Source organism: Citrus sinensis, chromosome 3 (genome assembly GCF_022201045.2).
Source record: "Citrus sinensis cultivar Valencia sweet orange chromosome 3, DVS_A1.0, whole genome shotgun sequence".
Lineage (NCBI taxonomy): Eukaryota > Viridiplantae > Streptophyta > Magnoliopsida > Sapindales > Rutaceae > Citrus > Citrus sinensis.
The window spans coordinates 6821504-6847773 of record NC_068558.1 but is presented as its reverse complement, the minus strand read 5'-3'; the positions used below and the strand labels follow the sequence as shown (position 1 = coordinate 6847773).

Sequence of the window (26270 nt, the reverse complement as noted above, 5' to 3'; positions counted from 1 at the left end):
ACGAAGCATTAATTCATTGGTATTAATTTAGCGTTTTATATCTATTGTAATTATTTAATCTATTGTCATAATTTAAGTTTGTATTTTATACATATTTCCAGACCTATTTTTCTTATAATCACAAAATGTCTAACTTTAATATATAGTTAATTATATTTCACTATAGCCATGTTTGTATGAACGTGGCTTTTGATTGTGATATGCTCATTAATGATATAATTGTTTGATTTCTTGAGTGCTTGATATCCGTTATTGCTTGTTTGCCATGACTGTCATGAATGAGTTTTGGATTTTACATTTTGTTATTATAGATGAAGAATAACAATATTGCCAACTCTACTGAAACTTCCAGTAATGCACAACTTATTAAGGCACACTAGTAACTCATTTTACTAATGTTGGATGGGAAAGCTTAGTTGCAAATTTCATTAAGACAACTGAAAAAACGTATACTAAAAGACACTTGAAAAATAAGTGGGATGCCCTTAAAAGTAATTGGAAATTATGGAAAGATCTTGTGGGGAAAGAAACTGGTCTAGGATGGAATTCCATATTAAAGACTATTGATGCTTCTGAAGAGTAGTGGAAGAAGAAAATAAAGGTATGAATGCTGATTATTTTACCATTTACAATTTTTTTTATTATATACAAAATTAGTGTTTAACTTTATACAGTGTTTAACATTTCGTAAAGGAGGCTTTGATAAAGAATTAGAAGGGCAGTTGGACAGGATGTTCATGAACACTGCAGCCACCGAAAAGCATGCTTGGGCACCTTCGGCTGGTGTCTTTCCATATGAAAGTCATGAAGAGCTAGAGAAAAATGTTATTCCATGAGAAAGTAATGGTGATTTGGATGAGTTCACTGATCAATTAAAATCTGACAAAGGTATTGAAAATTTTGAGAAATTGGTGGATAAAAGAAAAGCTCAAATATGTGAGATAGTAGATAAAAAGGTGAAGAAATTTAAAAAGGTTAGATTAGGAAGGGCAAAGATGGGAGGCGCTATGAAATTATCACAATAGATTGACCACCCTATAAATGTTGTTGAGGATAAAAAAAAAATGACACTATCAGCTGTAGTATTCCTGAAGTGATGCAAATGGTTGAATTTTTACCTGGAGTGGAAGTTGGAAGCGACGTATGGTTATTTACCACTCGACTCTTTTATCTAAAGAGAAGAGAGAGATTTTTTTTTATATCATGAAAGACCCAGAGACAATGCTTAAATGGCTTCAATTTGAGAAATCATCGGTTTATAATCTTAAAATATGTTATTGTAGTAATCTCATTAGATGATGTTAGATTTTCCTTTAGGCTTTTAGATTTTAGTTTCTTTTCAGAATAAGGTGTTTCATGAACAATTAATTTTTTGATACTGTTTTCATACTACCTTTCATTAAACATTAGTTGTAATAATAATTATGAATGATTTTCATAATTGTTTATAACAACTTTTTATTTTTACTTTTTTTTTTAAATTTTACTACATGTTTAGTGATAATTTTTGAATAATTGTTTATAAGTTTATTTTAGAAATGGATGCATTTGATGATGAGGTGTTCGACCAAATTGTATGTATCTCTGCACTTCTTATAGAAGACTATTATCTCAAATATATTTATAAACAACCTTGTATGAATTCTATACAAACTGGAATTATGTGGTTGAAGGATGTATTAGAAGGAAATGATAATTGGTGCTACAAGATGTTTAGAATGGAAAAGTCTGTATTTTTTTAAATTATATGTTGATCTAAAAATAAATTATGGGCTAAAAGTTTCAAGAAGAATGGGGGCTACTGAGATTCTAGGAATGTTTTTGCGTACTTTGGGACATGAGGTTGGAAATAGGTTAGCACAAAAATGCTTTCAACACTCAGGTGAAACCATCAACAGATATTTTAGGCAAGCATTAGATATTGTGTATCTTATAGCAATAGATATAATAAAGCCAGAAGATCCTGAGTTTAAGGAGGTTCCTAAAGAAATACTGAGAGATTCGAAATACATGCCCCACTTTAAGGTAATTAAAAAATTATTTTTAATTTTTGTTTTTCAAAGTTACAGATTAGTAATAAATATGTTTTCATGCTATTATTGGGATTATATTGGTGCTATAGATGGTGTGCATGTTCTTACCACAATATCCCTAGAAGATCAAATACCATATATTGATAGAAAAGAAATACCGACTCAAAATATAATGGTTGAATGTAGTTTTGATTTGCAATTTATTTTTGCACTTGCAGGTTGGGAAGGCATGCAAGGATTTTTCTAACAGCTATTAGAAATCATACAATGAATTTTCCACAGCCTCCCAAAGGTGTTTCATTTTTTTAAAGTTATTTCTTAAATATTTAGTATTTTTGTTAACAAAGTATTCAAGTTGAATTTTAATTTAATCTTTTAAAATATTACGATATAAATTTACATGTTTTTTATTCAACAGGAAAATATTACTTAGTGGATGCAGGATACCCCCAAATTAGTGGTTTTTTAGGTCCATATAAAGGTGAAAAATACCACCTTCCAGAGTTTCGTCAAGGTAGTAAACCCACAGGTTATCAAGAAATATTTAATCATGCTCACTCATTGCTTAGAACCATTATTGAACGCACATTTGGAGTATGGAGAAGAAAAGATGAAAGATTTTAAGAGACATACCTAGCTATCTGTTTGCCAAACAAGTGAAAATAGTCATTGCAACCATGACATTACACAATTATATAAGAAGACATGTGCAATGTGATCTGCATTTTGACAACATCGAAAATTATCCTACTTCAATATTTAATGAAGGAATAGAAAGAGATAATAACACTCAAGAAAAGTATCACAATACTAATGGGTCTGGATCCCAAGAAATGAAAAATTGGAGGAACTTTATTGCAAAAAATTTATTATGAATGTAAATATGTAATACATATTACTTTTTATTTTATTTAGATTATGTGTAACTATGAATTTTTATCATATTTTATGTAACCGATTATAAAGTTCTTTTTTTTTAATTGAGTTTTTAATGTAATTTTACATATTTAAAAAAAAAAGATATGTGTAAACAATTTATTAAACATACTCTAAAAATAAAAATTAAAATTAAAACTTATGTCTATTTTGGTCATTATATAATAAAACAACATTTTCGTAATAAAATTTACTAAACACATATACTTTACTTTTCAAACTCACAACAACCACAATAGCACAATTTACCAAAACACCAAACTACCTTTTTAATCCGCAACTTATTTCATCAGTTTTCGCAATCCCAAACTGGCCCTATGACAAAATCTAGGTTCATATTTAGATCTATAAAAGAATTTCATTTCTCTACCCAAATAGCTACTTATATTTGGAAAGATTTAATTCTCACTTCTTCACTCATTCTCCTGTAAAGCAAGTAAGCACTTAATTATGAGTGACAAGAAAGAAGCTGAGGTTAAAAAGGAATTTTAGGTCCTTAACTAACTCTGCTTAATGGATTTGAAAATTAAAAAAGAAAAAAAGAAAAAAAAATATATGTCATACGCACATAGGTTTTAGCATACCACGATAGAATAGGAAAATTTATCAATAAAACAATATATAGTCAAATATATTCAAAAACATCTTGTTAAATAGTTAGCAACTGCTAATCAAGAAAACATTTTTCTTAATTCTAAGAACAATAATGTATGCAGGACCACAAGGTACCATCCACTCAGTTTTGTTGGCAATTCAAGACTCTAGTGACACAGATTTGCTGGGAAATTCCACGAGTGGGCAATAACATCACACGCACTTATCATTCAAATATACAACATATTTCTGGTCCCAACAAAAGATTTTTTAGAGTACATTGAATGGTAGGAAACCTTCAAATCTGAAATCTCTTCAGTAAATAGCATACATTACATTAACAATTGAAAAGGTATTAGCCGTACCCAAAAGATTAAGGATTCCATAGATGAGGAAAAGGAAGTGACACAATCAGACACTAAAATCATGTGTGACAAAGAGAAACTAATAAGACTGTTAAAGGGCGTGGAAAAACAAAAACTCCTTGTTGGCCAAATATTGTCCAAGGAAAGTACCAGTACCAGCCGCCCAAACCGAACATGGATTTGACTGTAATAATCGTATCTGAAGAAACATCTTTTGCTCTGTCTGCAGTTTTCTGGCCCTTTTTGGTCAGGATGCAAGCACGAAAATGGGACCCCTGCGGACTATTCATGAAGATTGATCTCATTGAAGCTAGCTAGGATCCTTCATCCATGGGGGAACATGTGTGTGGTATTTAGATTAGTTGTCACTCATTAATTGTCATTAGGTTATGAGATACTTGTAACTTTGCCTTGTTTGATTAAATTATAAATATAATTTGATCGAACCACTACCTAATTTTTGGTTACCAGATTTAATTTAAATTTGCCTAGAATCAGGTAATTAAGAACATTCAACGAATGAAACTCATTAATAGTCTATGTAGTTATGTATCAGAACACAACTATACATACATATTCTTTGAATTTGCAAATCCCCCTGATAAAATTCCTGGCCAGTATCATGACTTGTACATAAAAATCTCAGCATCAAACTCATATATTTCTAATCGTGAATTATTCGTGTGTGCTTATGTGATGTACTTCTACATTAATTACTAACAGCGGAATTCACAATTCTTGGCCTTGCTATTGTTATGTAAGGCAATATCGTAACTAATTAATAGCGTGCGAGCATAATTAAGCGTGCGTTCTCTCCATCAATTTCATCATATAGCTCCCAAAAAAAAAAAAAAACATAAAAATATGTATGCATATATATATATATTAGAGTGTCAACTATCATTTTCCACTTAGAAAACATGCAAGTAGACTTGAAAACCCTAGCTAGCAGCTAGCAATATTACTGGATACCACGAGTTTCAATCGACCCCGCGAATTGCCCACGCTTTCACTTTTTTTATAAATATGTATTGCTATATCACCTTAATTAAGTACCCAACATATATAACTATACTAATCCCCCAGATATATATATATATATTTATTTATCTTCAATATTTCCTAAAAGCCTTATATTATATATGGGTGATCATGACCCTCAAAATCCTACCAACGTACCCGAATTAGACCACTATCTTCAACTTCGAGGGCCACATTCCCTTCACAATAATACTTCCACGTGTCAAAATTACCCTTCTCCCATAAGTGAAAATTTAGCTCACCCATCATCTAACACCAGTACCATGGCCGCTGCCCCGTCAAGCTCCACCAAGAAACACCCGTTGTACCGAGGAATCCGGTGCCGGAACAGCAAATGGGTGTCGGAGGTCCGGGAGCCTCGCAAGAGCACACGTATATGGCTCGGTACATATCCTACTCCTGAAATGGCAGCGGCCGCTTATGATGTTGCAGCCCTAGCCCTCAAAGGAAGTGATGCTGTGCTCAATTTCCCTAACTTTGTTTCAACCTACCCGGTGCCTGCTTCTTCTTCTTCTGTGGACATACGTAACGCCGCTGCAGCTGCGGCTGCTTCTTGTGCTCGAAGAAAGGCCGAAAGTGTAAGTGATCCTGATGAGAATCAAAGAATGGAACAGTCGCGCAGCAATGATGTGATTGGAGAATTTGTTGACGAGGACGCACTTTTGAACATGCCTAATTTGCTAGTGGACATGGCAGAGGGAATGATGGTGTCCCCGCCTAGACTAAACTCTTCGCCGTCTGATGATTCGCCGGAGAATTCTGATGGAGAACGTTTGTGGAGCTACTTTTGATAATGCTCCTAATGAACTGAACATGGCATTTTTGTTCGTTACGGTTTGATATGGTCATGTAATATAAGATAATTCAATAAATCTTGAAAAAAGGAGAGAGAGGTGAAACGAAAAATAGGATAATTCACGTAGTCTATGATAAGAAACAGTGAGTCTCAGGACGTAGAGTTATTTAAATTAATTTACTGATCATGTTGTGTGCTTCCTGCTTTATTAATTATACACTGTATCAATTTATATACGTAATGTTACGGTCCGCCGCTTGTTTCATATTCTCATGTCTTCTACACAATTATGTTCTATCTTTTCGATCTTCTTATACTTTAATAGTTTAATTTGCTTTTTTTAAATGAAAATTATATGACTGTGTATCGTCCACGGGAGATTTGAATCAGCAGCAGCTTTGAATAATATGGGGGTAATATGGTAAACACGTTGCTGAGATTGAAAGAAAAAATAATAATAATAAAAGAAAGAATTCATGAAAAGTTTTAATTATCTCTCCCTCTCATACATTAAGCAAAATTGAAAGACAAGGTTCTTTAATCATGTCTCTCACTATGTCTTTGCATCCTTTTGGAATTTTGAGATTATGAATCAAATTCAAAACATTAGGGGCCCCACTAAAATGTCAATATCTTTTCTATGAAAGATTAAAAGTGGATTTGAAGTAGCAAGAATTAATTACTGGAGACTAATTTATGTCTTGGGTACAAATGCAATCATGGGCAACTGTTCTGTCCCTTTCTTTAGTTCTTTATGTGTCAATTTTCAATTAGTTAATAAAATTTTTGTGTTAATTTTTTTTACAATCATTACATATAAAGAAAAATTTTCTATCTCTTGAATGATTTTTCATCATTGCTCGACGATTTAATTGCTTTATGAGGAAATTTTCTTAGAATGCTCCATGAGTTACAACCTCATCATCACTAGATAGCAAAAAGATAACTATCCACGTTAAGTAATAAGTCACCAGAATTAAGCCATGCTATAGAAACTAAGAAATTTAACCTACATTTCATAGAAGAAATATAGTGAATTTTCGATTTCTTACATAAGTAACATGTCAATAGGAGATTGACTTTATTATTCTACCGGCTTGTTGTCTAATGCTTTAAAGTCTCAATTTTTCAATTTTATGGATGACAAAGGTGCTATTTGACAAGGTTTGGGAGCCCTCAAATTTCAGTGGTTAAAAGTCATCATTAATATTTATAGGTTCATGTGGTGGATGTTCGTTAATTAGTGGAGTTGTGGACCCCATAACACAATTCTACCAACAATAAATTGATATGCGACTCATGCACTTGATCGAAATTTATATAAACAGTACACATGTATGTATTACCTTAACCAAATTCTGAGTTTGGAAGTGAATGTTAGATTTTGCAAGGCGAATATGGATAGCTTGAATAAAGGAAATTATGTAATACTAACTGCTGATAATTTATTTTGAGATGGTGGGGGTGTTTTGATAGATTGTTTTGCTTGTCTATATTTTCTTTTTACTACTGTTATTTAGCTGCTGAGCAATCTCAACTCATACTCCGGGTTGAATAAGTTGGTGATTGAATATGATACTACGTTTATTGTCCGTCATCATCTTCAGATTACAAGTAAATCTTCATGCTTAGCAGATGGCATACTCATAATACTTGTCCGCCACATTTTATGCAAGTATCCTTAGTAACATTAGAGATTAAAACTCTGTTGATATGGGAATTTTTATTTATTAATATTTTTATTTTTTTAAGTAGAGATTGGTAAGGTGTTCCATATTCATCAAAAATCAAATCCGGATTGATTAACTAAATAAAATTATATGAAAATCACTAAGTAAAAGTGCTAGGGCATAATAATTTTTATCTTAATAACATACTCGTAAAATCCACGTATCAAACGATTTGAAGAAGTGTAAAGTGGTTTTAGCCAATGCGTTTTCAACACGTAGTCAAGATTTGAGGCGCTGCGATCAAATCAATGCTGTGACTGTGAGGCCCCACTTGTATTTTCTCCACTTTAAGGAGACAATCATATATTGTCATATCTAGAAGTGGACCCTTAATCCTTAAGGTCTATGTAGAGTGTAGACCCGTCGCCTTTACTAAAATTAAAGTCAATCTGCAATTTTAGGCAACTGTTGCTAGTATTTGACTTACTTTCTGCTGCATCAATTACCCTTCCTCAAAATGGAAGGGACACTTCTCATCCCAAATTTAATTAATTAAATTATAATTTATTTTTTTTTAGTTTTCTTCAAAATATTTTATACCATGTGCAAAATAAAAGAAGGAAAAAAAAAAAAAAGATGCATGGATGCAAGTCGGCCAAGAAATCCAAAAGCCGAAAGAAAGATAGTGCATGTGTATTATTAATATATAAGTGCTTTGTGCAGCCGAAATTTGGAATGAGAAATTAAAAATGGCACATCAATAAGCCAATTAATCCATCCATTGGTTTGGCATATATGGCCGACAAAACCAACTCCACTTTTTTTTCTTTTTCTAAGTCACTGTTGCTTCTTCTTCTTCTTCTTGATGCGTCCCTCTCGCCATTCTTCTCCCATAAATAAAGCGCACACACACATAATACACGCAAAATAATTAATTAGATGTATAATAAGTTCATTAGAATCATCAACCATGAAGCTGACGTTTATAGTCCCTTTTTGAGCTAATTATTACCAATATAAAAAATCTCAAGAAATAATGAATTTTCGTTTTCGTTTCCCTACTAAGTAAATCATGCATTTTAAATTATTTTTTTGCTGGCTGGCTGTTTTCTTTTATTTTAATATATCTTTAAGCATTATATACTTTACACCAAAAAACAAAAAAGCTGTTTTGATTTTATAAATTAATAAATATACTAATGCATAAGATTCAGAAGCTTACTTGTCTTAGAAATTACTAGCAGGAGTCTTATTTTGATTCTTTATTATAATATATAGTTACGATTGGTCTTATTGTCTATATAAGGACAATGGAAAAACGCTTTTATATCTCTTTAGAGAAAATAATAGCATTCTCTTCCTTCTGAGCAATCTATGAAATTCAACATCAGCTAACCAGCTATAAAGATAAATTTTATGGAAGGACAAACACATTATTCATAGGTACTTTAATTAACTTAAGGCACACTTATATCTATTGTACTTTAGCTTATTTTTTAAAATATTTTACTAAATAGATTTTTGAATAATTTTATCTTATATGTTGTTCTAAAATTCTTGCAAAGTCAGTAACTTTAGTTCACAATAGTTGTGTATTAAAAGTCATAATGCCTCAATTATCTATAATATTTTATATTTTTTGGTGAATAATTTTAGCTTTTCTTTTAACAGTAAGATGTTATAAATTTAACAATCTACGATTAAAAATCGAAGCACCTTAATCTTAAACAAATTCTTCAAATTGAAAAATTGTTTAGTTTTGGATAAATTTATGAATAGAAGGGAAAACATGTTAGGTGGAAATAAATTTGTTAATCTCTCTTTCTAAATATCTCATCTTTTCTCCCTTGGAATACATGCTAAAAGGTCTCAAACTTAACATTTAGTGGTCCACCAAAGCTTTGTCTCCCTAGTGATCTCCATCATTATTATTATTATTATTATTGGTTTGCTAGTTATGGTAACTATATATTCTTTCTCTTCTTTTACTATTGTGTTAATTATTAGTAATCATTATTCTGTCTGTTTAACTTAATTGTTAATTAACTATAATTTTTCAATGCTGGTCTATAACAAAGTTATAAGATATTGATGTTTACCTAAATCATTGCACATCCTTGGCGCATAATTGCAATAATATATATGTTAAAGCAAAGAAAAGAAAAAAGGAACCATCTACTTGTTATTCTCGTATAATCTGTATGGTTAACGATGGGGTTACAAACTTCTATATAATTTTTTTTCTGTATAAATTAATGTGTCAATATACTATTAGTATCATTAAACTATATATAATTCAATGTAACAAATGAATTGACCTATGACAACATCCGGCAAATAGTATATTGACATATTATTTTTTACCAAAAAGAAATTGTATAAGAGTTTATATCACTATAAACAGAGAAAAGTTAGGTCCATAAAAGTCACAAACAATAGCGATCTAAGTACAGAAAAATTTTAAGTGCCCTAGTATATACTCCTTCATTTGTATTTGTTATTGTATAATTGGTTTATTAATAGTACAAACTAGTAATTAGCTCAGTGGTGGATCTTTTCTGACCTCATAGTTATGGCCGATTTGAATCTCTCTATGTATACATGAGGAGTAATTTTTCACTTTCGTTAGGGAGCATGTTTCCAATTTGTACAATAAATATTATGCATAAGATGTATCCCGAGTCCCGACAGGTAATGAACTGGGCTTAAGATGTTTTAACAGGATTTTTGGATGTATCTATGAAAATATTCAATATTCAATATTTTTAAAAATTGGCATTTTAGTTGCGTAATACTTCATAAAAAAAAAATTAATTGTGTAGTAATGGCAATAAGAGAGAAAGAGTGTGGACATTGAGAGTAAAAATGGTTCACGGCAACGTATAGTTTTCAAAAGAGTGATGATATTTGACCCTCTTAATTTCTTTCATTAGTCCCCATTATTCAATCAACCTCACTTATTTATAAAATTATCCCTATTAAAAGATAAAAATTTAATTAAAGAATAAAAAATAATTCCATAAACCCTAGCTACCTTCTACCACCATTGTTACTACTTCAAGTCACCATTCTTTATTATTCATCCTAATCTCGACCGCTTTATTGCTAGTTCATTTTCATTATTTATCTTTTAATAGGTTGATGGTTGTCGGAGAATTTGCTACTAGGGTCAATCGGCAACTAAGGGATAGTGGTACAATTGCTTTGAGGTGGTAGGAGGCGGCTAGTGTTTTTGGAATTGTATTTGTTGTGTTTTTTTTTTTTTATTGTTCTTTTTATTATTTAATAAGGATAATTGTGAACATAAGTATGATTAATAAAAATGTGGGGGCTGGAGAGAAAATTTGAGGGGTGAAATGTCACAGCTCTTTTCAAAATTCTTATTTTTTTATGCAATAAAAGAACCGTGCCTTATAATGAAGAGTGGTGTGGTGTAGACGGTTTGGTCCTGGGGTGCTTACAGTAGTATTCTACAGCTACTTAGCTAGCCGCAAGGTGAGCCGCATACTGAGGTCGGACCCAATTAAAAGAACTTATACATTTATCGTACGAGATTGTCCGTCCAATTTTAAAGGAAGATTCAGTGGCCAATTTCAAAGGAAGATCCATTGGCAACACAAGAATTCGGGACGTAATTTGAAAAGAGGGGCAGTAAGGACCTTATGAGAGAGGGTAAAATTGGCGTTTGTAGAGAAACAAAAAAGTTTTTAGGGCTTTAGGTTAAACGTCGGAACTGACATTTTGATGACTAATAAAGGGGGGAGTCCTAACAGTTGGGGTTTTATAAGAATTTTACGGGGGTGTTAGTAGTAGCAGATCCAGAATAATTATCAAGCCCATTACAGCCCATAAAGCTTTCTGCCAATGTGAACGCCGAATTATGAACCGATCCCACGCCTTGACGATGAGCAGGTCTCGCTTCTGGTCCCCAGGATCTAGTGGTTAAAACCGTTTCTATTTCGTGGATGAGGATGATTCGATTTGATGCGATGTCACGCATTCCTTAATCAAGAAGGTTTTGCCAGATGTATCTGCATCACGTCACGTTAATTAAGTAGACAGTAGACACTCACCATCGTCTGACTCACTGACAGCTTTTACCCAACGTTTTTATCACTTTTGTTGCTCGAATTAAAAAACATTTATGACAAGACAAATGCTTTTGTTTGCTACTCCACACGGGCTGTGAAATTTCAATTCTTTTATTTTTATTTTTCCAAATCTTAGCAAATATTTATTTTTTCCACTTGCGGGGCAACGTGTAAATTTCTGGTTTTCATCCTTGAATAAATTAGTTAATTTATAATGGACCAATGACTCTCTTTGGACAACCTGACCATTATGCTCACCGTATGATTTTTAATTGTTTAATTAGTGTATATAGAATAACTATTTAATGGGCGACGATCTTTGATTTTTTTGTTGAGTGATATCATCACGTGTAGGAATTAAAGAAACAAAATTGAACAAATTTAAATCTATTGATTATATCAGTTTAGTTTCATATTTGTTGAATAAGAGACTAGTGAGCACTTATATATATATAATTTGATATACTGATAAGAACTCTATTGATATTTTACAATCAGACATAAATTAGAATTCTTATTTATAATTCTAAAAGGCACAACCTAAATAACAACCCTCGCTTGAATATGGAAGAGAAATCTATTCTACCCCTAAAGCGGATATTCAAATAAATCCCTATTAAAGGGGAGTTCGAACCAACGACTGGTTGGTTCAGTTGGTAGCGAACTGAACCCCTCAAGCCTCGACTAGGTTTGCTCCCCAGTTCGAGTCTTGGTGGAGTCGCCTACGTTGGGAGGAGAATCGCCCTCTCTTCGAATCCGGAGTAGTCGGGGCCCAATGTGGTCACCGGATACCGAATGATTTAGACCAAAAAAAAAAAAGGGGAGTTCGAGTCCTAGTAAAGTCAAACATCAATCGAGACAGTTCGAATAACAACCTTCACTTTAATACGGCCCCCAATGCAGGTAGATAAATAAACCCCTATCAAAGGGGAGTTAGGGGGATTTGAACTCAAGTTGCCAAGATTGTTGGGCGCATGATTAATTTTTAATTTGCATGAAATTGATTGACAAAATTGAACCAATCCTTAAATTTTTAATTTTATAACGTTAGTGATGTGACAATAATTTATTAGATCTTATTATTATGTGCGCATATACTATTCCATGCAATGTTGAAATTCATACAGTAATTATTCTCAATTTCCCAACTCTAGTTGCCTTATCTAATTTGTTCGCCTCTTCAAAATTATTCAGGAGGAATCGTATAATCTTGTCAAGTTAATTTATTATAGGACCGTATGTGTGCATATGCTATTCTAGCTAGTAAAAAGTATTTTTTTTTTATAATAATCCGTCTATTATTATTTTGTTACATAATAAATATATGAGTTCAAATCGATTTAAGAGAGACTACGAAAATTTAATATTAAAATAGGTTTAAAATTGGGAGACCAAACTAACATTTCCTCCTAAATTTACTAAAATTGAACTTTAAAGGAACTATACTTTTTTTTTTTTTTTTGGATAGATCCTTCATAGTAACAGTTACGAAAGAACATTCTTACTTTAATTACTTTGAAAATAAATCTCCCACGTGATTCAAATCCTTCAGGTGTCATCTTTTCTAATTCAATCATCGAAAAGCAGACAAGACGTACGAGAATCGTGCTTCCATACATGTCGCACTGTACTTTGAACAACTTTACACGTGTTATTTTCAACTCTTAAGATGCCGCATCAAACTAAAATTATGGGAGCACATTGTGAAACAAAAAAAGGAAAAAAAATGCAAAAGAAGAAAAATAAGAAGAAAAAACAAAATAAAATAAATTACACTTGGGCAGGCTCAGCGTCAGTCAGTTGTTTTTTTCGTTTTTTTTTCAAATCAGCGTTTTTTTTCCTCTTCCATAATTAGTAAACTGAATGACAAAAGTCAAATAGTCAATCTTACTCTGTAGGAACCGTGGCCCAATAGCGGCTCAGCCAACTTGAGAGAGCAGCCATTAGACCCGTGTGCGTGTTTATTTCTCGCCCACGTGTCAAAATCTTAACTCAACTTAACTATAAATACAGCGCTCACTTTCACTCTCTTTGTTCCTTAACCTAGAATCCAGAACCAAGAACAAGTAAACAAGTCAAACTCGAACGCACTTTCTATCCCAGATTCCACAAGCACAGCACTTCTAACTTCAAACCATGGACATATTATTCGGCCAAGTTTCAGATCCTGGTTTGACTGACAATAAGCCGGAGTCATCAACACAGTCAGATGCCAGCAGCACGGCGCCGCCAAGGCGAGGTGCCCACTCAGACGAGGAAGTAGTACTGCTAGCAACGAGCAGGCCGAAGAAGCGGGCGGGGAGGAGAGTGTTTAAGGAGACACGTCATCCGATTTTCAGAGGAGTCAGAAGGAGAAACAATAATAAATGGGTATGTGAGCTACGTGAACCCAACAAGCAAACACGCATTTGGCTAGGTACCTATCCTTCTCCAGAAATGGCTGCAAGGGCACATGACGTGGCAGCGCTGGCACTGAGAGGAAAATCAGCTTGCCTGAATTTCGCTGACTCAGTGTGGAGGTTACCGGTGCCGGCTTCCACGGATGCTAAGGATATAAGGAAAGCTGCAGCTGAGGCAGCAGAAGCATTTAGACCTCGTGATGATGAACTTGAAGAAAGCAATATTCACCATGTGAAGCTTGAGGAAGTACAGAAAACGATGCAAGAAAACACATTGCTGCCAGAAAATGTGTTATATATGGATGAACACGCGGTGTTTGATATGCCGGGATTGCTTGCGGACATGGCGGAGGGTTTGCTTCTTTCACCACCACCTTTACTTTTTGGAAATGATGATGTTATGAAGTGGGATTATCATAATAACGGGGAAAGTGATGGCTGTGTGTCGTTGTGGAGTCATTCAATTTGACGAGTAATTTCTACCGTAGTTTTTTTTTTTCACTTTAATATTTTCAGTGTATTTACTGTGCATGTAGATTAATTTAAATTTAGCTAAGGCAGTTCTACATATAGTTATAAAATTCAGATTGCATGGTTGTGAGAAACTGAGAATAACAAGGGATTATTTTTATCTTTTATTGTATCAAATATATTTACTTTCTCAATTATTGAATTTTTTTTTTATAAAGATAGGGATTGATAAGAGTACAAATTAATTTTTTTAGCCCATATTACTGATAGGATTCAAACTCAGATGATCAAATAAATAAAACTGCTTGAAATAACCATTCAGTTAAACTGACTTACGAAAATTTAAACCCTAATACCATAAGATTTCAATTCAAGTGACAAGTTAAATAATGTTGTTTGAAAACCACGTGGACAAATCCTAAGGGTCACGACCTTCACATTAGAACCAAATTGAAAAGGAGTATAGCTATAATAACCTTTTGCATTTTGAGGAAATTGTGAAGACTCAACAATATAACTCCCTTGGTTGATTTAGTCATTTATATAGTTTAACTAAAAGATCAAAGGATCAAGTGGCCCCTCACATTAATTTGGAGGAAAAAATAATCTAATTTGCACATATGCATGAAGCGTTAAATATTGGTGCTTGTGAATAACAAACAAGTACAAAAAACCAAAACCGAACAAACAAACAATTATGTGAACCTCTGAAAGCTTGTCCAAGGCAGGTGCGCTAGACTCAATGTGGCCCAAATAAGTCGAGCTCGGGCTTCTTGTGTGGCCTAATTTTATGGACGACTAAGATATTAATTATTTTAAAACGTGGCCTTCATGCAAACCGACCTTAGCTCAGTTGGCAGAGCGGAGGACTGTAGTGGGTTATCCAACAGCACATCCTTAGGTCGCTGGTTCGAATCCGGCAGGTCGGATTTTTTTAACCTACCTAGGAAAGGGGAAAAAGAAGTACTAAAACAGTAAAACATGTTTAAAATGGGTCGAATTGAGGATTTACTTGAATATTGATCTTTTGAAAATACCGCAACATGTGTAAGGGTCATTTTGTAATGTCATGATTAAAATTATATTATTAATATCGTAATTAAATATAAATTGTATAAATAAAATATACTATATGTAAATGTAATATAAGATTTATAAATAGAAGGTGAAATAAGTAAATTAAAATTGGAGTGATAAATTCGTGTATTATTAATAAATAAAATAAATTGTGCAAATGGAACATAAAATTTGAAAATGGAAGGTAAGACAAGTAAATCAACATAATAACAATGAATTGATGTATTATTTATAAATAATACAAAAACTTATTTATATAACATAAAATTTGTAAATCAACATTAAGTGTAAAATAAAACATAAATGATGTAAATGGAACATGAGACTTATAAATGAAAGGTAAAATAAGTTAATTAACATAGGAGTGGTAAATTGATATATCATTGGTAAATAAAATTAAAACTTATTAATATGACATAAAACTTGTAAATTAAGTATCAAATAAATCACAAATTAAGTAAACAAAATATAAGACCTATAAATAGAATGTAAAACAAGTAAATTAATATAGGAGTGGTAAAATTATGTATTATTGCTTGGTAAACAAAAAATTAACTTACAGATGTAATAAAAAACTTGTAAATCAACATTAAATGTAAAATAAAACATAAATTAAGTAAATAAAATATAAGACTTGTAAATATAAAGTAAAATGAGTAAATAAAATAAAAGTGGTAAAATGATATATTATTGATAAACAAAATACAAACTTACAAATGTAACATAAAACTTGTAACTCAACATTGAGTGTAAAATGATATATAAATTATGTAAATGAAATAGGAGATTTATTGATAAAGTGTAAAATAAGTAAATATTATAACAGTTATTGAAAAAAAAATAAAAACTTACAAATGCAAAATGAAAAGTCACTATAATAATGATTACCTTATATATTTATTGTTTGCATTTCTAAATTGAATAATGATAGTTTTGTGTTTATATAATGCATGTGATGATTTATGTGAAATTTTATTTTGGAAGATTTTTTTTCATATTTTTTAAAATTATTTGTAAGATAATTGAATTTGCATCGTTCTTAGTATAAGTAACAAGCAACCCCAAATGATCTTTTAGTATAAGTAAGAAGTAAATTTTGAAACTAAATGAAATATATATAAAACTAAAATTTAGATATAATTTTATTGATATTTCATATATGTCTAGTAATATAAGAATGTCTTTTTATTTTGTTTTGACTTGATTCACATCAAGAAAAATAATTTTGCTTAATTGACTTGTGTAGTAATAAATACTATGATATAAAATGAAAAAAAAGTATATAAATTTCCTAGCATGAATATAAAATTTATGGTTAAACAAATTTAATAAAAATTATTCCAATTATTTTCAATACAATATTTTTTTCAGTTGATGAGTAATTTTTTTCTTTACTTAAATGAATTAAATAAAAACTATTTTTTAAAATTAAAATTCTAGTGTTGATCTATAAGTTTTATGTTATTTTTATAATGATATGTTTTGTTTACAATTTTAAAACAATAATTTACCACTATTATGTTAGTTTGCTTATTTTACTTTTTATTTACTAGTTTATGTATAATTTACAAAATTTATGTTTATTACAGCATTAATATTGTAATTGTAATCATGACATTATAGAATTTCCTATGATTATCGAAGTATTTTTGTTTCTTTGTTGAATATAATAATTATTCACGATGGATTCTAATCCCTTTCATTTAAAAAGGATATTAATTAGTTATTCATTTCACAATGATTCAGAGTCATGATTAACTAATTAACTGATTGCTAACAACAAAAGATTCTAGAAAAATAAGTTTGATTAATTTCACGTTTAAAATCGAATACAACTTTAGTGTATTGGTTTTTTTTTTTTTTATTTCTTATCTAATTGTTTGTAGTTCCAAATTCGTAAAATGCTCTTTCAATGTCTAGGATTAATCTAATTACTAAATTGAATTGGTATAATATCGAATTTGCTCCCTCAAATTTAGGCATAGGGCTAAAGAGGTGAGAACCACTCTTTCATAATATTTAAATATATGGTGAGTTCATTCATGATCTGTTCTATAAGAGGTAAATACTTGTTTAATTTCTATATTTGATTCAAATATCTGTTTAGTTCCTATATTTTTAAAAATACCCTAAAATACTATCGTTATAGTTAAATATGTTATATTCTCACCTTTACTTTTCTTTGCTTTTATGATAATATCGTCCAATAATATTCTTGATATTAATTCATTTATCTATAAAAAATTAATTAGTCAATTATCTAATAATTATTTATTAGTAAATTAATCAGGTAAATATCAGTGTGGAAGAACTAGTATTTTTTGTACGAGTACACCAATTTTAGTAATAATTATTTACAAATAAATTACTATCAACCAACTTAAAGAAATGTTTGATTTATTTACAACAATCTTATGAATAATTATTTTATAAAAAAATTAATTAACCAAACTAATCTTAAAAGTAAAATACGTGTAAATTGTTATGTTACATAATTTTACAATTAATTTGAGAAATTATTATTTTTCCTTTTTATTAATTTCTCTAAAAATATTATTATAAGGGTATTATTATAAAAAAAAAAACTAAAAGTAAAATGTAATATATTTAACAACAAGAGTGTTTTAATATATTTTTTAAAATATAAGATATAAACAGAAACTTAAATCGCAATATAGAAAATAAACAAATGTTTATCCCCCGATCAGTATAACCCATAGGCTGCTAATTTTCGTCCAGCATTGTTATTTCAAAAACATGGCACCTTTGTACTTTTGGATTCTAGTGGACTGTTTGCGTTGCTCAGATGTCTCATTATTAATTTATTAAATAGATATCACAGACTGTACAAAAAGGCTGCTCAATGCTCATTAGTTGCTCTGCATTTGTCCTTATTTTTGTTTGTGGGATGTGAATTGGACTTTTATCGAAAGAGGAAGTAATATAAAGTCATGTTGATGTATGCACGGTGAGTCGGTGGCCATTTTACTAAATATAATGTTGAGGTTAATATCAGCAAAGCCCACAATTTCAAAACAAGCAACCGACATTCAGCAAGTGTTTTACTTTTGACTGGGGTTGCTGGCCAATGCAACGTCGAGGAATAGAATGGACATTAGCTAGTGGCTAGCCAGGGAGCGACACGTATGACATTATGTAATGATTTTGCCAGCGGGGCTGGAGCTAAGTGGGTGTAAAAATTGTAGAATGCATTCATGTTGTTTTCACTTTAGCTTGCAAGTTGTGAATCGTCATGATTCATCACTGACCAGGCATGCACTAAAATAGTTAAAACAATACTCTGTTCCCGTTCAAATTACTCTTGGCTTCTTGCCATTATTATCAAATGTATATTAATTGATCAAATAAAATTTTGAACGCCACTGAACTGATCGATCCATCATGCATTCTTCAGTACGACAATAGATGATTGCCAAATTAAACAAACAAAAAAATCATTAACCATCAATCATATGTACTTGCTACTAATTAGTGTCTACTTATTCGAATTTTGTGGCCGGCAAATCAAAATCATTAGCACCTCCATGATTAGTGCCCCACCTGTAACATTTGAAAAAAAAAAAGTTTGCCAAAATAATGGGAAATCCATGATGCATTAGTGAGAGTTAGTTTATTTTAACTATTTAAAAAAAAATTGATAAATTGTATGCTTAAATTATAAATATTATTTGCACTGCTCCATTGTACAACTAGTTTAACTCTTGATAGCTTTTCTTTGGTAAACGGTGCGATGGAATTTTAATATAATTAAAAAATATTGTACAATAATAATAAATTAAACAAATAAAAAGGGGTCATTAAACCCAGATCAGATTCTCTCTGGTTAACTGCGATTCCGTATAGAACTTAACGACATGCACACGTGCCCCGGCGCGTGATGAATGGCCAGTTTCAGTTTGCATGGAAGATGGCATATCATTTTCAAGATTTGTCAAAGGTCAACTCCTGGTCTCTCTTACATTGGTCTAAAAGAAAAACCTAATTATCAAACTTACACAGTCTCACACAGACACAACCCCCCCTTGCAATAAATTTATAAATCTCGCATTACATTCTGCAACCGCATTTAATAAATCACAATTCAAACTCAGTGATCCTCGCTACAACTAAAGCATTAAAATAACCAAACTTTAGATTCAAAAACTCAACACAGTAGAAGCATCCTCCGAGCTTCTTCTTCTTCTTCTCATTCTTAACAGTTCCCTCTTCAAATTAACATTTCACCTTGAGATCTTCACCTTAACCCATGCCAAAAGTTGCTAGCTTTCTGTACACCCTCTGAGCTTGCATTCAACTTGGGTCACTTCATGGTCCCTTCTGTTACTGATCAATATTGATCATCAGTTCTTTTATTTCTCTCTTATTATTCGAAAACATTATGGCTTTAGTTAAGACTTTATCAATGGAGAGAAAGCCATTGATGCTTAAAGACTATCTCAAAGATGATCTCAGTTCGTGCTCATCAAGTGGCTTCAAATCATTTCCACGTCGACAATGCTGCACAACCGTCAGATTTCTCCTCAAGGTCGATCTCAAAGCCAAAGACTACAACAATACTAAGCAGCTCCTACAACGAAGCCGTTCAAAAGTAGCTGCTTCTAAGACAATCTCTGTCTTGCAGAGAGCCTCGGGGGCTCTCCGTAACGCCGTTAAGCTGATTCCGTTTCCGTCTGCTAAGTCTCCGTCATCGTCGGTGCAGCAGACGCAGAGCCAGAGAAGCAAGAAAGGGCTTGCTCTACCTAGAAGTCTTTCGCGTAAGCTGTTAAAAAGGAGCTTTTGGAGAAAAGCTAATGAGAAAGAGGGAACAATCAAACGGTGCAAAATTTTCCGCGAGTATCTTGAAGAGCAACACCAACCGTCTGATCAGATTACAACAAGCTTGACTCCCAAGAGGGTTTCTACCTGTACTACTAGCAGCAAGAGTGAGAGCAACAACAGCTGGGCTGAGAGTGATTTTACCGCGCATGTTTTACACTCATCGAGTGGTAATTCAGAGAGTTCAAGTGAAAATGACTCCGTGGAGATTAAAAAATTTTTACAATCACCGGATAAGAAACCGGTCGGCGGCAATACGGTAGGCGTACCAGTCGGTGAGGATTCGGACACCAGCTCGGAAGAAAACAGAAAGGTACGTTGCAAGCTTTTTATTTAATGCTTCGCGTGTGTACTTTAAATGTTATATCTCTGTCTGTTGGTGGCTCTCTCTGATTGGTTGTTAATCTATCATCATCTCCCCACCGAAGGGGATATATCCGGGATTTTAAACTTTTGTATGTGGGGGGACTGGGAATTTAATGAGTTTCGCCCGTGGGGTATACCTTGGGAATCAAAGAGTACGTCTCGAGACTATGGGATTAAATTGGGTCGAGTGTTTCAAGGTCCAGGATCTCGCCACATGTTGTCATGCGCCCTTGATCCACGGCGATGAAACTTGCAAGGTCAGCAACTTTCAAGGAACACGTGATACTAGATTGCCTCTCTTGTTTTCTAAATCAAATAATTATACATGATTTACTTTAATGCCCTTAAAGTAAATTCAAACTTGTTTGTCAAAGGAAAGCAAAATTAGTCTAATTAGACATTGAATTAGTCAAACTTAGTTAATTTAAAGGGGGGAAAAAAACTCAAAAAGAGATTTATAGTTGGTCTTACTGGAGTCGTTAAGTTTTGGTGAACCAAATTAAAAAGTGAAGATTGAAATTTGGATTTGGTATGGGCAGTCTAGAATCCGGTGGCATTTCTTTATTATTATTTTTTCCCCATTTTTTGGTCGGTGACCAAAAGGGTATGGGGTCATTAGTATTGTCTTGTGTATGCAACTACTGGTGTGATTTGCACGTTCCATTGGACTGAATTGGTCATTAAAATTCATTAATTTCCACCGGGTGTATAAAAGTAATTTCACACTGAGTGGCCCAATTAATTAATGATTGGACAGATGTCATGCCCCTCTCGCCTAATGAGTTGACTAGGCCAGCTCAATTGATCTTGGGATTTACTTCTATTGATCCCGGGACCCGGGCGGTTGGCTCGGGCTCTACTGTATTGACATTAATTTGTCCGGTCGAAATATAAAAACGTGAGTGATATTCACTACCTTCCCTAGATCATCTTTTGACCCACGCATACAAATAGATTTTATGTCTAAAATAACACTAACCTCTCTTTATCTAAACATTTGATTGTTAAGTGTAATAACAATTGAGGGAAAATACAGTAATATCTTTTAGTAAACAATTATGAAAGAAATTTTAAAAAAAAATCCAAATTTAATACCTCCAATGGATAAGAATGATGTTTATGCGGGTGATTATTTTGTAATATGTGAAAATAAAAAAATGAGGCAATATAAATAAAGTCAAAAAGGAAATTTTTGGTTAATAAAATAAGTCATATAATCCTAAAAACTATATTCTTTTGTATTTCATATTTGCATTAAATTAAATTTTAATTAAATGATATATTCAATAAGAAAACAATCTGATAACAGTATAACACTTTCATTAATCAAATATTAGAGTAAATTTTTAAACTTTCTTTAAGTGTAAAGCCATTTGACGACACCTCCATTTTGATACAAATTGAACTGATTTTCTTTTACTTAAATCTATTTAAAAGCACCTACATATCATCAAATATTGAAGTAAATTTTCAGAATTTGCGTCAAGTTTAAATTTATTTCAAAAAAAATTACGTCTTATGAAAAATTTAAACATTTTTCATAATTCTTCAAATTAAAGGCCATTTGAAAGCGCATGCATTTGACCATATATTCAAGCCAGCTTCAAGAAAAGTTATGACGTTACGAAATTGCCCTTGATAGGAACAACCAAACAAACTAAACCTTTGGTCTGGGGAAGGTTCGGGCTAATTTAGACATGAAGTCCACCTATATGTGGGTTGGAGATGATTGAGAGGATATTACTGAAAATCACCCATAAGATCAATTTATTTATTTACTTTTTTAAATATAGGGAAAATTACAGATTTTCCCTTAAATACTTAACCCAAACTCAAATCAAATGATCTTTGACACTTACCTCCTTCAAATTCTAAAATGGTACACTTAACCTCTTTACACTAACGATTTAACTTATTTTACAATGAAAAAGTCCACATTGTCCTAATTAATTTAAGTTATTTTACAAACAGTAAATATTCATCAAAATGATCTTTTTTTTTGCGTATAATATGACAATAAATTGCAATTGATAAGTTAATTTAATTAGCTAATTTTTGTTTTTTAAATAAAAATTTTGGCATCATCATAAGGTATTTGTATATTGGACTTGGCTATGTTGTAACTGTGGTACCGTGCCACAGTTGCAACCAGCCATTGGATCCACTTGAATCCACTGTTGCACCCCTCCATTCAAGTGGATCCAATGGCTGGTTGCAACTGTGGCACGGTACCACAGTTACAACATAGCCGGACCCTTGTATATTGGTATTTCTTTTAAAGTTTTGTTCCATAATAAGACAATTTCATTTTATTCCATTTCCATCACATCATGAATTATATATTAATTTTATTTATTACATAAGACAATATATTCTTTCATTGATAGCACATAAAATAAGCTTCACAAAACCTTCAAATAATGCATTGCTCAATTTGTTTGTATTTTTCAGTTTTTAAGTCAAAAAATTAATAAAAAAATAAAAAAAAAAACAAAAAGTTTCATAAATCAAGTAATTAAGTCAACTTATTGAAGACAATACTGTCATGACATAGATACATAATATTTCGTAATTTGCTGGATGTTTATAGTTTGTAAAATAACTTGAATTGATTAAAGGCTATATGGACCTTTTATTGTAAAATAAATTAAATTGTTAGGGAAAGTGGGTTAAGTGTGGCGTTTTTAAATTTGAATGGATAAGTATCATAGTCCATTTAAGTTTTGAGGTAAATGCTAACTTAAATTTGAAGGGAGAATCTATAAATTTTCCTTTAAATATAACATCACCTGAAAAAAAAAGTAAAAAAATCGAAAGAATTATGGATAAAAGTGTGATAAATTATTTTTTAACCAAATAAAATCTTAATCCATTGTTTTAGGAGTCGCTCTATCGTCTATATTGCTTGAACTCACACGTTTTTAAAATGTAAATTTGAGTTGGATTGTATTGTCTAACTTCCGTATGATATTAAATTAAAATTAATAATGGAACCAGCATTATAAAAGCATAGATATGGTCACACTTCAAATTAAGTGCTTAACATTTTCCATTAATGTGAAGATTTATTTGGTCTAATCGATGATTGGATGTATTGATTGTAACAGGACTGGCGGAGTGAGGAAGAGAAGGAGCAGTTTAGTCCAGTATCTGTGCTGGATTGTCCTTTTGAAGATGAAAAAGACATTAACTCTCCTCCTTTCGACCATAGACTTGCCGGCATGGAAGGTATCACAACTTGAAGCTCATTCTGTCTTGTGTATGGGGTGTGTGTGTATTTATATTTATATTTATCTGCATGAGCTAGGTTTCTTAGTTCTAGATAAATTGTTACTTCTTTTTTTTTTTCCCTTAGTTAAATATAAATTAAGCAAGTATACATATAATGTGATAGTTTATAACTTTATATGCTAAGGGTGACGACTGAAGTTTTGAGGGCAGGAACGAAACAAAAGCTCATGCAAAAGCTCAGACGATTTGAAAGCCTCGCTCAATTGGAGCCAATCGACTTAGAGAAACGAATAGCATCATTCCAGCTTGATGATACATTCCTAGAATCATCATCAACACAATCATTCGAAGACGAAACAGCTAAACAAGTTCAGGAGCTACTTAAGCTTATGAAATCAACATCACCATCTAATCGCTACAATATGTGCAAGGCAGAGAATCTGCTTTCAGACTTTTTCAGAGAAAAGCTTGCGGAAAATAAGGCGAAAACGGAGCGGGACTTGTTGAGGGAAGCAGAAGACTGGATTAACGGACAGCCCCAAGAACTGTTGCAGGGATGGGAGGTGAAAGATGGGAGAAAGGCTTATGTTAACGATATGGAGAAGAATGGGAGGTGGAGTGATGTTAATGAAGAGGAAAAACAAGAGGTGGGTTTGGCTTTGGAGCTTGAGATTTTTAATCGTTTGATGGATGAGTTTGTTCTTGATCTCTCCTGGTGATTCTATTTGATGAGCGATGACTAATTGCGACAAAGTCTGTGAGAATATTGGGAAATCTCGGGGTTGTTTTTAGTCATTTTGAAGCGGGGAGAGAATTGGCTTGAATGACTAATACCACCCCGAGGCTTTGTAATGGAGAGATTTTAGTTTGTTCTCCTTTCTTAGGGGGAATATTGGTAATTGGTTCAAGAAGTTTTGAAATATCAAGGGGAATAGATGAGGTTCCTTGTTCCTCTTCATTAGCTTAGTAACTTTCAAACAAAAATTAAAAAAAAAAAAAAAATAGTTACACTACACCATCATTAAAAGTAGACTCGAGAATCATACCTAACGAGGTATATGTCTACTTTATCTCCCAATTATTGAGAGAATGATTTGCTATCGAGACCCTTCGTAACATCCTCAACTTTGTAAACAACACCAGTTCACCACGGGACTATTGTTTTGGTGGCAGTTTTAAGTCACGTTTGGCACATTCATGTTAGCTTCGGTTTGCACAGCAAATTTCTTGAACTCTCTCATATTTCTTGTTGATCTTTTTTTTTTTTATATATTTTTATGTTAAGATTTCTACTTTAATTCATGATTATATTATTGTTATGTCTTTGGTATTTTTGTTTGATTTTTAATAAAATGTGCGGCTCAATGCTAGTGATAAATGCCGGTAATTTATAATATAATCATTATAATAGTGGTTATGATACAGCTTAATACAAAACTGTTCAGTGCGGCTCCAAATTCTTAGCATTTTTTAAACGTGTTTTACTGTTAGCAACATTATCATAGCCCAAACCATTTTTCCTGGATCCACTAATGCAGTCCCTTATTGAATCAAGGACCAGAATCAAATGTGATGTAATCCGGCCCAGGATCAATTCAATTAGACTAGGCTTTGACACCCCCCTCAAAATTTCTCATAACACTCCTTTTTAATTGAAATTACTTAAATAACCTAACGCAAATTAATTAATTTATTTTGAATGAAAATTCAGTTAAACACATGGATAAATTATTCTTTAACAAACTTTTTAAACGCATCTCATTTCATAATTTATATTTATATTTTAAATCTTAATTAAAAATATTTTTAGAGAAAATTATAAGAGTTTAGAGTTATGAAGATAAAAATTATACAATAAGAAAAAAAATTAAGATAAAGTTTAATATTTTATTATTTTTATGCAAATTAAAAATAATTTTTTAGATAAAATTTTATGAGAAGATAGTTAATTTAAAAAAATACATTTATTTTTTCAATTAAACTGAAAATATTTTAATAAATAACATTCAAAAGAGGTGTTATAGAGATGAATGAAGCCATTGTAAAACTCCACTTCAAATAAAATTATAGTTAAGGACAAATAAGAATTAAACACACATATATTTTTTCCCTAACAAATTACTTGCATTCATAATCAATCTCTTAATCTCCCTCTCTCTCTCTCTTTCTACCCGTTGCTTCTTACTTAATTAAAATAAGTTCTACAAATTTATAACAATAAACTCTTTTTTTCATATTTCTCATTGATTGAATATTTTTATATTTGAGATTGCTTTCAAGTTATAATGTAAAATATGTGTAATTTCAGTTGATGGCTGACATTAAAAAATTCATCACCCATAATATTTTTAATTTGTGTATGGT

The 26270-nt window shown here is 31.8% G+C and overlaps 3 protein-coding genes and 1 non-coding gene across 5 annotated transcripts; all 4 read left to right on the top strand.

The window, feature by feature from the left end:
* The first annotated feature begins 4790 nt into the window (after nucleotides 1-4790).
* Nucleotides 4791-6030, top strand: LOC102610481 (ethylene-responsive transcription factor ERF027). Its single transcript, XM_006477326.4, has one exon. It carries the CDS (start codon nucleotides 5071-5073, stop codon nucleotides 5758-5760), a length of 690 nt encoding a protein of 229 aa, XP_006477389.3. The 5' UTR covers nucleotides 4791-5070; the 3' UTR covers nucleotides 5761-6030.
* Nucleotides 6031-13550: 7520 nt separating this feature from the next.
* Nucleotides 13551-14558, top strand: LOC102610170 (dehydration-responsive element-binding protein 1B-like). The gene has a single exon (XM_006477325.3). The coding sequence runs from the start codon at nucleotides 13663-13665 to the stop codon at nucleotides 14392-14394; it is 732 nt and encodes a 243-aa protein (XP_006477388.2). The 5' UTR covers nucleotides 13551-13662; the 3' UTR covers nucleotides 14395-14558.
* Nucleotides 14559-15234: 676 nt separating this feature from the next.
* On the top strand, nucleotides 15235-15325 carry TRNAY-GUA (transfer RNA tyrosine (anticodon GUA)). Its single transcript is given in 2 exon segments — nucleotides 15235-15271; nucleotides 15290-15325. It is a non-coding gene; the product is annotated as a tRNA-Tyr (tRNA).
* A 3956-nt stretch (nucleotides 15326-19281) lies between these two features.
* On the top strand, nucleotides 19282-24856 carry LOC102623253 (uncharacterized). Of its 2 annotated transcripts, none has more exons than XM_025098446.2 (3): nucleotides 19282-20622; nucleotides 23783-23903; nucleotides 24117-24856. In XM_025098446.2, the coding sequence occupies exons 1-3, from the start codon at nucleotides 19873-19875 to the stop codon at nucleotides 24623-24625; spliced, it is 1380 nt and encodes a 459-aa protein (XP_024954214.2). In that variant the 5' UTR covers nucleotides 19282-19872; the 3' UTR covers nucleotides 24626-24856. The 2 variants fall into 2 exon arrangements, with proteins under 2 accessions (XP_024954214.2, XP_015385232.2); XM_015529746.3 differs by having other exon boundaries at nucleotides 24105-24856.
* The last annotated feature ends 1414 nt before the right edge of the window (nucleotides 24857-26270 follow it).

Excerpts from the sequence above, each read along its gene's own strand:
- LOC102610170 (XM_006477325.3), top strand. The coding sequence starts at position 13,663 with ATGGACATATTATTCGGCCAAGTTTCAGATCCTGGTTTGACTGACAAT.
- LOC102610481 (XM_006477326.4), top strand. The coding sequence starts at position 5,071 with ATGGGTGATCATGACCCTCAAAATCCTACCAACGTACCCGAATTAGAC.
- LOC102623253 (XM_015529746.3), top strand. The coding sequence starts at position 19,873 with ATGGCTTTAGTTAAGACTTTATCAATGGAGAGAAAGCCATTGATGCTT. Across the intron at positions 20,623-23,782 it reads GCTCGGAAGAAAACAGAAAG|GACTGGCGGAGTGAGGAAGA; the intron begins GTACGTTGCAAG and ends TGATTGTAACAG. Across the intron at positions 23,904-24,104 it reads TAGACTTGCCGGCATGGAAG|TTTTGAGGGCAGGAACGAAA; the intron begins GTATCACAACTT and ends TGACGACTGAAG.